At 39.8% G+C, this 12421-nt stretch overlaps 2 protein-coding genes across 16 annotated transcripts in view; both read left to right on the top strand.

Annotated features, from left to right (window-relative positions):
* The window catches only part of TSC1 (TSC complex subunit 1), a 75627-nt gene extending 69670 nt beyond the window's left edge, over nucleotides 1-5957 (top strand). For all 15 annotated transcript variants that reach the window (XM_075905797.1, XM_075905793.1, XM_025178285.2 and 12 more), the window contains 3 exons: nucleotides 846-1033; nucleotides 1374-1535; nucleotides 3020-5957. In XM_075905797.1, coding sequence (XP_075761912.1) covers nucleotides 846-1033; nucleotides 1374-1535; nucleotides 3020-3524 — 855 coding nt within the window. In that variant the 3' untranslated portion in view covers nucleotides 3525-5957. The remainder of the gene's footprint in view (nucleotides 1-845; nucleotides 1034-1373; nucleotides 1536-3019) is intronic.
* Nucleotides 5958-6997: 1040 nt separating this feature from the next.
* Nucleotides 6998-12421, top strand: part of AK8 (adenylate kinase 8) — a 147334-nt gene continuing 141910 nt past the window's right edge. The window contains exon 1 of the mRNA XM_075905784.1: nucleotides 6998-10010. The gene's annotated coding sequence lies outside the window, so the exon portion shown is untranslated. The remainder of the gene's footprint in view (nucleotides 10011-12421) is intronic.

Genomic DNA, 12421 nt, shown 5'->3' with positions numbered 1-12421 from the left:
TTTCAGTTTGCAATATTATATAAATTAGGGTGCTGTGTTCCCTGCTCACCATCTCCTGCTTCCTTCTCCCTCTCCCTCTGCTGCCTCTGAGGCAGCAAGGGGCGGGGAGGGGAATGCGAGTAGTCAGCAAGATTAACTGATAACCTTAGGGTTATCAGTTAATCGTATAGTTGACTACTTGTTGACATCCGTAACTTAAAACTGCTGATCTCCTGCAGCAGCTCATATCTTTCATGCCCTGTAAGGACCTTGTGGTTTGATTATCTCTGCTCAGGGAAACATTTTTGTACCAAAAGAACAAGTGACATGTACAGCATAGCATACCTGCTCTTACCTGAGAGACAGCAATCAGGAAAGGGAAACTGTAAAGCCAGAAACAAAGAAGTGCCTTTTTATTGACACATTATGGACTACAATGGATAATTTTCAATTTAAAATGTAATCTGATCCAGGACTGACAAACCTGACCTCTGTTGGAAAGGGCTTAAGCAAGGAACACTGAGGTGCTAATAAATTCTGGTCATGTGGAGCTATATTCATGGTTATGTAGTATCCCTTATGCGTTCAGAAGTTCTCCAGTTCTGCATCACTTTTTTTTTTTAAACGCTTGCTTTATTTTATCTTTCACAGAAATTATACTGTCTGTAACTGTATGCACACATATAAATGCTACAAATGTATAGGAATCCTGTCCTCACTAAAGCTTTCTTTAAAACCTTTACCTTTTCTTCCCCAGGGAAATCCTGAGATATGACCAAAGTTTAGCCTTTTACTTGTGTTTTCAGGGGTGTGTGACTGAGACACTAAATGGTGTATTGCTTAGTAACAGTTACCTCTCTTTTCAGGAAGTGGAGATGATGAAGGCTGCTTCTCGGAAAGAACTGGAGAAAGCAAAATTTTGTGTTCAACAGCAAAGCCAGAGGCTTGATGCCTCCCAGAAGCGGATAGTCGAACTGGAGTCTCAGCTCTCGAAGAAAGACCACCTGTTACTAGAGCAAAAGAAATATCTGGAGGATGTCAAAATCCATGCAAGGTTGGGATTTCGCTTCAGTAGCTGATACTAATTTACATTACAAATAAAGCTGTTTGCAGTGTTGCTTTAGCTGTGTAGATCCCAGGGTATTAAAGAAACAAGGTGGGTGAAGCAATATCTTATATTAGACCAACTTCTTTTAGTGAAAGAGACAAGCTTTTTTCTTACACAGATCTGGAGAAGTGTATGTGAGCTCCAAAGATAGCGAGTTGTTTTCACCAGTAGAAGTTGGTGCAATAAAATATACCCTTATAAAGAAAATTTAAAAATATGCATTGGCAATTGGGTTATACAGTATGAGAAATTTAAATTGGTGGTAATGAACTCATTGTGTGTCTAGAGGCCAATTGCAAGCTGTGGAGAGCAGATACAAAGCCCAGAAAAGAATTACACAAGCATTCGAGCTGGAGATTTTAAATCTGTATAGCCGGTGGGAGAAGGATAGCCTATTGAAAAAACTTGACGATGAAAAAACAGAAGCAGCTGAAGCAGCAGAAGAAAGGTAAGGACAGTATTACAAAGGTTGATGAGCTACTAGTAAGCTGCTAGAGGTGAATTTCAGTAATGTGTTTAGCATTGTCTGCCATCCTTATGCATCCAAGGACCGTATTCAGCTTTTCCCATTCTTGGAGGTGGTGAAACTGATATGAGTGGCTTGTCCACATCACCTAGAGAGTCAATAAAAGTATTGATAATAAACTGTAAGGTAGCTCTTTAGTAACTGAAATACTATTGCAAACTAGCTGCAGGGTAAAAATGATTCTAGTAAAATATCCTTTGTTTTCTTGCTGAAGAATCTGCATTCCAGTAGCTCACATCCAGGACCTATCATTTTAATCTGCAGCAAAATATGAATTTTCTTAACTATTTTAATTGCTACATGAGGAATCTAGTTAAGCTTGTCTGATTTGGACAGCTTTACCCTTTGTAACAATGAGTTGACTGACTGGTAGGAACTAATGTTGGCGATATAGAGAATACAGTATATTTAAATAGAATGTTCTCCAGGGAAATAGCTTACTCCATTGGCAGTTTGTTCTTGTTGCATTAAATAAGGACTTTAGGGTGGCTGATATTCAGAACTGGATGCTGAAAACTAATCCAAACTGTGCTGCATTTATCATGAAAATTGTTGAACTCTTTATTATGCCTACAGAAGGCTCAGGAATTGACAGTTTTTCCTGGGCTGAAACATTGTCAGTGATGAGACATTGTTTCTCACAATGTGCCTGGATTTACTGTCATTACCAGCCAAAGCCGGTTGGGTATGCATTGCTTGAGTAGGTTATGTCAGAGGCATCCCTTTTAGGCAAATGAAATGCATTTAAATTGAAGCTGAGTATCTGGAAGGCAAAGAAAAACTCTGTGTTGCTTTCATTGACTCTTGAGATTTTATCAGAGTTTAAAAGGGGATTCTCCGGTGAAGGAGGAAAAACTAACCTTGATTATACACAACAGACATCTTTTGCCATTTCAGGAATCTGTCTGTTCTGCTGATTGGCATCCCCATATATATGATTTAAATAAATCCTTCCCACTCTTGATATGCTTCCTGCTCCTAGTCTGTAGTATTATCAGAATAGTTTATCCTCTCTTTCCCTCCCAATGATATAGAAAGAACAGCTATTGTTCAGTCTTTAAAGAATAGATGTACAAATCCAAGTGGTATTTATAGCCTCATTCTCTTCCTAAGGCATTGAGGATGCAGGTACATCCTACCCTTTAGATGTCTGGCAGACTTGGACTTAAATCCACCGCTGAATGCTAAATCTGTAACATTGGTTTATCTTTGTGGCTATAGTATGTTCATTGGCTTTTTGCAGTGCTATAGGATTGAGTGAAGGGAGAAACTAATGAAGGCATGTCTAAGCACATCTGCAGTAGCAGAGATAGAAGCTAATCAAAGTAAATTGCCTTGCTCTCTTCATGGTGTATCATTGCTACCACCATTTTGACCCTTTCTTTCTCTGTCTTCTTCCAAAACAGGCTGGATTGTAGTATTGAAGGTTTTGCAGACTCAGTGACAGGATACAGTGAAGAAGCATTTGGTAGAAATGGAGAGACCAAGCCTCCAAGCACACGGGGTAGCAGTAGTAGTAAAGGTGGCAGCAGCAGTGAGCTGTCCACCCCAGAAAAATCCCAGAACCAGAGAATGGGACAGTTCAGCAATCGCCGGGAAGCATCTATGTTGCCGGAGCCCTCCACCAGTGTCCCACTAACTGTAGGCTCACTCCCCAGCTCTAAAAGCTTTCTTGGAATGAAGGTGCGCGAATTATTCCGCAACAAGAGTGAGAGCCAGTGTGATGAGGAGGGTATGACCATCAACAGTCTTTCTGACACTCTAAAGAGTGAACTGTGTAAAGATCCAAGCCTGGAGGCAAAGGTTCCATCAAACCTCGACAACCCGAGCCCCTCACCTATGAACCAGGAAGGCAGTGTTGGACCGCTTCATATCATGGACTACAATGAAACTCATCATGACCACAGTTAAAAAGGAAGATAGTCAATCAGTGTTATTTTCATATTCGTGGCATAGAACAGGAGGCGTGAATGCAAGTTTAACTAAAAGCTTTTGTTTCATTGGTCTGAGCAGCTAGCTCGTGCAGTGGAAACAGGACTGATGTATTTTTACATAAGATGACTGCTGAATGAATGCAAAATGGATGTAGGGTGTGGAATTGTAATGCCCGGCCTAACTTTCTTTTGCTTCTGCTCTTGCAGATCCCATCATTAGCAGTGTGTACTAATTTGAAGGGGCAGCTGTTAGCATTTATAAGTATTCTTTCCCTTCTCCTCTTCCCAATGAGTGGTTGCATCCTATGAACTTGAGTGCAATATGAGGCCAAATTAACCTTTGTGAATCTACCTATGAATGCTTAGCGCTTTATTTAGCTGAAATGTCTCAGCAAGCTTCCAGTCTAGAACAGTTAATTGTGTTGCCCTTGCAGGTGACTTTGGTTACGTTCTTCTGGAATGAAGCAAAAACAAAGTTTCAAGTGCATTCATCTGAAAGTCTTTATTTTGCCTGTTTGTTTTCCCCCAACTCTGGGCTTTATTAGATTGGACTTTGGCCAATTGACTGAATGGTTAAAAACCAAAACACATCTGCAGACTAATGTTGCAATCACCCCAACTCATAATAATTGTTTCTTATGTCCTTAACATTTCCTGGAAAATTATATGTGAACAAACGTTGTCCCTCCCCAGGAAACTGCATACTATTTGCTGAGGTCTTGTTAAAACACTATTGCTTCTGATTTTTTTCCTTGGGTGAGTAAGAGGGATATTCATTGTTTGTCTAAAAAACTGGTACTTGTCTGACCTTAAATTGTTCTGAGTGGAGGTGAAGAATCTTAAACATTTTTCTTTCCAGGAGTAGTTCCGAAGATCCCAGGCTTGACTCAACGATCATTGGATAGACTCCCAAAGGAAATCCTCCTCCTCCCCATTACTATTTCTCTCTTGGATACAGGTGTCATGTCAGTCCAGTTTGTGGCTATCCACTTCTCTCCTTTTCTCTCTACCCTTCCCCTCCACTTTACTGTCCCAAGCAACTGAGCTTGCCATTGGGCAAGTGTGTGTAGCTCAAAAAGCTGCACCCAATCCTGCAGCCTTCCCATGTTTGTTATTTCCATTGAAGTCAATGGGGAGCCTTGCATGTTCCGGATTTGTGTCAGTCGTCAGACTCTTAGTTTCCTTCCTGTCAGAACAGAGATTCACTATTAGGAAAGAGAGAACGTCATTTTTATGAGACTGTGGTATGTCTGGATCCAGGATCACTTAGTCTGTAACATGATCTTTTCAGACTTCAGAGTTCCAGTGTACCAGTGTCATTTTGTTCTGGTAAGAATATTTTGAAAGGTAAAGTAACTACACTTATAATCTGTTTTTCTAGCTTGACCTAGTCTAAATGGGGATAAAACTGATCAAAGCAGACTGGCATTCTGCCAACCTGACAAACAGCTGCTGTGACTTCCTCTCCCCCCCTCCCCCCACCAGACAATACCTTCCCTTCCATTCCACCTTTCTCTTAAAACTTATGGTCTAAATACATTTCTACTTTCAGTATCTCAGACAACCCTGACTCTGAAAGTAAAGGAGAACTTTAGTTTTGGCAAAGGTTGAACCTGCATAGGAAATAATGTCACTTACCAGTGATATTGACTGGTTTTGTAGTTGCATCTGTATTTCTAAGACTTAGTGGTAGCTGCAATAGCAAATGAGTGAAGACTCAAAGGCTTCATATCCTACTCACCCAGAAGAGAACAGTTTGCACATTGCCCCTAAAAGGGCTAGCTCAGCTGTTGAGTACAGTTCTGTTACAGGAATCAATTAGAAACCCCTCGAGTTTGGCAAATCCCAACAGCCTGTTCTGCCCATGGTGACTCATTTTATTTAGTGGAGGGGCTTTTTTTTTTTTTTAAGCAAACATGCCCTGGAGCAAACCAAAGCTCCTAAGTAGGCATCCTTTTCTCTTTTTAAAGGATGTTAGCACTGGGGTGGAATCAGAAACCGCTTTAGAAGGTTTATCTATGGACCATGATGATTATGGAGGAACAAATTTTGCCATTGTTTTTGTAAATCCCTAAAATTATGGATCTACTGTATGTAGTAACTTGCATTTTGTTTAAAGGGATCCATCAGTGAAGTGGAGACAGATTTTTTTTTAACTGACTGCTTTTAGTTAAATCTAAAATTCTGTCTTTGTCAAAAGGTAATCTGTTCCCTGCCTCGCTCTTTGCAAGCATGTTAAACAATCTACATTAAATGCCATAAATATGAAATACAAGGAAAAATGGTACAATCTAAGCTAAAGAGAACTTTAAACCAAAAGGAGGTTTTGCTGTCCTTATTAGAATGTTCTAAAATGTCAAGGCAGTTGCTTGTGTTTAACTGTGAACAAATAAAAATGTATTGTTTTGCACTACTCTGTGTTGAGCTCTTTGCAAGCAGAGCCTTCAGGATGCAGGATCTGTACTGGTAACCTACACTGACTAAACATGAGTTGTGCAGAAACAAGATTAGCATTTAAGCACAGGTCCAAGTGTTTAATAGTATGGGTATGTTATAAAACAGATAAATGTCCTGCCTCGATGGAGTCCTTTATATAACCCATTGTTATAGAGAGCATGAACAATTTTTCCCTCTTTGCAAACTAGCTTTGATATTGTCGTAGCTCAGTATAATCCAATAATTTACCTGTACATCTGGAACTATTAGTGTTTAATTCTGTGACAATCCTACTTCTTATGGTATCCCAGCCTAGTTTATCTACAAACCTAGAGATCTGCAACTAGTCTGGATATGTGACTTGTCTTCTACAGAGCATTTCTTGCTGGTCTGGAGGGTCGGACTGTGATTAGATTGCAGCTATTCATTTTCTACAAGCAATCAATGATAGTACATCACAGTAGTCCATTGAACCATCCTGCCCAGAAATAAAGCATTTATTGTTGCAACTTTATTCCGAAAGTGAGGGTCAGCTGAGATACTATACCTGAAGTTCCCAAAGAGAACTTGAGTGAGCTTAAGTCCCCCAAAGATAGCAAGGAAGTGTCTAGCTCTTGGAACACATTTAGGGTGTGTCTAGACTACATGCCTCCTTCGACGGAGGCATGTAGATTAGCCAGATCGGAAGAGGGAAATGAAGCCGCGATTAAAATAATCGCGGCTTCATTTAAATTTAAATGGCTGCCCCGATCTGCCGATCAGCTGTTTGTCGGCAGATCGGGGCAGTCTGGACGCGCCGCGTCGACAAAGAAGCCTTTCTTCATCGACACAGGTAAGCCTCGTGAAACCAGGTTTACCTGTGTCGATGAAGAAAGGCTTCTTTGTCGACGCGGCGCGTCCAGACTGCCCCGATCTGCCGACAAACAGCTGATCGGCAGATCGGGGCAGCCATTTAAATTTAAATGAAGCCGCGATTATTTTAATCGCGGCTTCATTTCCCTCTTCCGATCTGGCTAATCTACATGCCTCCGTCGAAGGAGGCATGTAGTCTAGACACACCCTTACATCTATGACAGACAACCCAGTTAGAATCATCTTAAATGTATGACTTGTATTAGAATCTTGCCAGCTAGTTTTACTATGAGTTAAAGTTGTGTCTACATCATAAATTCCATTTTGGGACTTGTTACATAGGAATGTATGAACAGCTTAGGGAATTGTATGCACTGAAGGGCCAATAGATCCGTAGAACAACTTCTCAACTTCAGTGGGACAGCTATTCTTAAACACAAATGAACAGCAAGATAACTATTTCAAAAGCTGACCTGCACTCTTACAACAATTGGAATCAGAATGAAAACTTCAAAGAGCACAGGTACAATTTTTTTTAAACCAAAAAAAAAGTTGCTCTTCAAGCATGAATCTCAATGGTGCATGCAGTTAGAGGGCTTTGAGCATAACAATTAATACTTTTAATGTATGAACCAACGTGGAGAGGTGACATCAGAGAAAACATAGTATTTTTGCACAGATCAACTGGTTGTATGGAGCCAAACTTCATCATCAGAGGATTTATGTAACTCCTACCACACTTAAACCTTGGCTGTGAGGGTCAGGTGATGTGGAAAGCCTTGTTTTGGACTCTCTCCACCTGGGATGAATTTTATCAATAGGATGTAAATGGCAGAAAAACAGGGAAAACAAAATCTTGACTTTTTATTAAATGTTACATATCTGAACATGTTTAACATTCAAAAGCTGCTCTTACCAACATAAAAATTACATTTTCTCCACAATGGTAGAAAAAGAGAGAAATAAAGTATCTTCATTATTTTCTAATGCTTATAAACATAACCATAAATAAGAGTAAAACATTTCATACTGTAGGAGGGGAGAAAACTCAGTTTTTCTAGTTACTTCACTTCCTGGATCTGTACAAGAATTCCTCGAAGAATATTGATTTTATTACTTTAGCTACTTAAATATTGGTGCAATGGTACGGACTTTTTAAAAAAGTGAAAAATTTGACATCTGAGGATGAAATAGTTTAGGGAATGAACCAAAATTGAATTATCCAGCTGTCTTCTTGATTTGTAGACATGCCAGAGGCTTGCCTTGCAGGCAAATATTAGATAAAATTTAAACATGCTTTATTTTTTAGACTAATTTTAATTATAAATAACTTAAATGATTTTGCTGCCCTTCATGAATATACTTTCTGTGGTCCTGATTTTGCAAGTTCTTTTGCAAGGATTTCTTATCAAGACCATTTCACGCTAGCTTTGAACCCATTGCTTCATATGCTTTGTGTATATCAATTCTATTTTTTCTAAGTTCACATTGTTATTTTTTTCACCTCTGTGTAGACAAAAATAAATCAATAGGAGACTGTAATCTCAAACTTTCGGTTCTATCCCTCAAAAAAAAAAAACCAAAGGAATTGGGGGATTTTGGAACTCTACTTCCAAAATACTATCAGTTACCGGTTTTCTGTGTTTTTCACGTTTAGTTGACTTGCATAACGTGTATTCTTCCAAGTTAAAAGATCCAAGGGGCTCATAGTAGTTGAGTCATGTTTAGTCACTGAACATAGAATCATAGAACATGAGTGACTGACCTCTTTTAAAATAAAAACTAGTTTTGAAATCTATAGCCATGAGATTCTGATCAATCTATGGTATCTTGGACTTAGTTCAGAGTGGAAAATGTTTCAGTAAGACAACTAAATGGATAACTGTCGTATGTGGATGTTTCACTGTAGAGAAGTTTTGTTCTTTATTGCAAAAATGAATTGTCCAAATTCAGGACTGAATGCTTATCAATTCAGTTTCAAGATTTTTGGCATCCCTGTTGGCTCATCTTAATTTAGGAGTGCCTTTTTGGTGCCAGACTAGTGTGTGTATACTTGTATACCCCACAATACAAGTAAGAAGACTGTTGCTTGTGCACTGATGTCTGGGATTCTTGAACTTCTGATTTTTGTTCTTTTTAAGATACTGCCGAAAAGCGTACTCCTTATTTGCAGCATTCAAATGAATTTAGTGTGATAAGCTAGTGCATTTTCAGGCATCGAATTCTATGTGCTTTGCTGTACATTACACTCTATGTATGACTTAGCTCTGGAGTAGTAGTAGTAAAATTGCTGTATTTGGTTGTGATGAGACATAAGGGAAGGACCACCTGTATTTACAATGCAGGGCCATCTGGCTCCTTAACCTATGCATGCCATAGAGGAATTAAGGACACTTTGTTGGCATTTATTCTGGATGTATGTAAGATTTTGAGATTTTTTTTTTCCAGACAACCCAGTCTATTTTGTGGTCTCCTTTTGCCTTCAGCAAACTACAGATTCTCTATCTGCTGTGGTACTTCAAGCAATTTGAAAAGGTGTTATGCTCTTCAGAAAATGTCATAGTGTCCCTGAATGAGCTTGACAGGTTGAGCTACAGGAATTCCTCAGTTGCTATGGCTCTGAGCCACATCCTTGGTTCCTCTTCCCATCCCTCCTACAGCCATGGCTTTCCTCCCAGCTCACAGTTCTCCCACAGTACCGAAAAGCAAACTTTTCTTTTGACCTTGTTGCTTTTTTTATTGCTGCTTTCCAGACCTTGACCACTAGAGGCCTCCCTGACTCTGCCACCTCACTCAGAACTAATCTTTTGAGCTGCTGAACTTCCACACTCCCTGTTGTGGTTCCCCTGCAAGATTTTTCACGTCTTCAGTGCCTGGATTTCTAATTGCTAAGTTGATCCCAGCTCTCTTCTGATGTCCTGTGAGCAGCATCCTGTTGGTTACAGTGTCTTTGGTCTTAAACTTTTAAAAACCAAATCTTTAACTTAAAGAGCTATTTTGGATTTGATACAGATTTGTAACTGAGATGTCCCTTGTCTACATTGGATTCGCACCACAAAAATAGTTTGTAGCATGCAGCCCACTGAATTTTGTTGGGATTCTGTATCTGTATTTTTGTCTTCAGAAGAAAAAGCAGGTGATCAAGGAGATCTCTCAGGACCTTGAGGAACACAAAGTAAGTTAGTTTGGCCGTCTTCTGGGCTTCTTGTGTTTGTGTGCATGTGAATGTGGAAGACCGACACAGCAAATTTTTATTACAGTGCTATGTTTGGATAATTACAATCCAGCTGCTTCAATTTCTCCTCTGGGTCAAGTGGATTTATGGCACAGTGGTACTCTTTCCAACACTGTCACTAGGTTGTTGTTGCAAAGCTGATTCTTGTTCTTCCTATCCTATCAACCTTCTAAATTTCTCTCAAACTGCACTCTCTCTGAAGTGGTGGCTATGCATTCTGTAGAGGAAAACTTGTATAGAAGCTAAAGAAATTTGGACAAATTATTTTTGCAATTTACCTTTGAAAAAAATCTAATCCCGATTGTCATGTTGCACAACTCTAGCTTCCCTTGAAACTTCCAGTTTTTCCATTTGAGAGTCCTTGAGGAATTTTAATGAACAGGACTGGTTGAGGGGATTGGGGTAGTTAGTGAATAATTCTAAAACAAATTTGCTAGTATTTAGGAATTCTTCAGTAAGACATGAACAGCAGCTGTTAGCTTGTTGGGTGGCAGGGTTGTGAGGTTTAATGCATAACACTGAAAGTGAGATGATGTTATGTTAATCTCAAAGTTAGTGCAGTAGTTTGATCTGATCAGAATCCAAGAATTTAGGCTTGCACTACATAAAGCAGGGATGGGGAACCTAAGGGCTGGGAGGCCAGATGCGGCCCCCGAGGCTCAGGGCTCCTTCCCAGCATTGGGGAGCCCGCACTGGTGCTCCAGCCCTCCTATTGTCCCCCTATGGAACTGGAGCACACAAAATCTACTAGCCTGGACCCCACTAGGCATGGTGTACAAGGGAAATGTGCGAAGTGTCTCTCCTCGGCTGGGGGCCATGTTAGTGATCTTTTGGAGTTTTTTGTTTTGCTTCTCACTTGTGTGCAGCCCCCAACTGATTTATCTCTGGGTTAGTGGCTCCCAACCCAAAAAAGTTCCCCATGCCTGATATAAAGAATTATGTTAAAATTGGATTTTCAGATCCTATACTAGTGCATTAAGACCTGATCTGTGCACAGGACTGGGAGCTAAAATCTATTAGAAATCAGAGTTCCCAACACTTCAACTTTGACCTTGAGCAAGTCACTTGACCACTTTCTGTGCCTCAGTTTTCCCATCTGTAAAGTGGGAGAGTATTTGCTCATCTCAGAAAGTTGTGAATGACTTAATGTTTGTAAAACGCTTAGAAGATGGCACAAGTTTGTCTGCCCATCTTGTGATTTTAAGTGGTTTTTTGGGGGGGGGAGAAGCGATTCTTTGCGCATTCCCTCTTCTAGAGTCACTTAGCTCACCTAGCACAATAGAGATTATTTCTTCAGACTTTTCTGAAACAACATGTTGATCAATATATGAAAGTGCACAAAAAAATCCTAGAGCTTTTATTTTACATATACCATAACTTTTGGTTGGACTGGCAGACTTTTACAGTAAGTGCAAATTGCTTATTCTCCTACTATTTTATTTAAATATAGATCACAATATATGATCATGTAACCACTATTCTCAGAAATCCTAAACTGCTCATTTTATGTAGCAAGGATAGATAAGTAGAGAACTGCTTGCCTCTGACATTTAAAATAGAGGTGTTTGAAGAGTCTTTAACTGAATATCTGTTTTTAACATTTGCATTTTTAGTTGCCATTTTAGTCACCTTTTAATTCTGATCAACTTGTAGTGCGGTAAAAAAGTTGATAATTTTAACGAATGGGAAATACCTCTGTTTAGATTTCTCACCCTTTCCTACTTCTAGCAATTTTGCTGAGTAGCATAACGGATAATGAAATCCAGTTACTGGAGGATAATTAACCACTGGCACAATTCCAGGAAGACTTGTGGTGGATTCTCTATCACTGGAACTGTTAGAATCAAGACTGGAGATTTTTCTAAAAGAGATATTTTTAGTTCAGTAGTTCCCAAACTTTTCCGCATCACGCCCCCTTTTTGATTTTTTGAGAAACCCTCAGGCCCCTCCTCCCAAAAAATAGCATCAAAACTTGGGGTGGGATTGCAGGGGGGGGGTGTATGGCTGGGTCGCCTCGTGCACCCCCTGGACTTTCTTCACGCCCCCCAGTTTGGGAATCCATGTTCTAGTTCAACCATAGCTGTTAAACTTGAAGCAGGAATTAGGGCACAAAAGTGGGTTAGGTGTAGCTGTGGAATTTCAGATTGGCTGAAATACTGATCCTGAAGAAGGGGTGTTTCTAACTTGCTAATACATTTCCTGATTCTTCTTGCACTGAAATCAATGATCCCTTTTGATTTAAATGGGATTAGGATAGGGTCCGTTGTTTTGCAAACTCCCTTAAAATGCCAACTGAACTTGTGTCTGCAGATCTGGAGACACTCCAGGTATTTGTTGCAGATTTACTTTCA

This window comes from Pelodiscus sinensis, chromosome 22 (assembly GCF_049634645.1).
Source record: "Pelodiscus sinensis isolate JC-2024 chromosome 22, ASM4963464v1, whole genome shotgun sequence".
NCBI lineage: Eukaryota > Metazoa > Chordata > Testudines > Trionychidae > Pelodiscus > Pelodiscus sinensis.
Note: the sequence above shows the minus strand (reverse complement) of the source record. Positions and strands in the feature narration are given on the sequence as shown.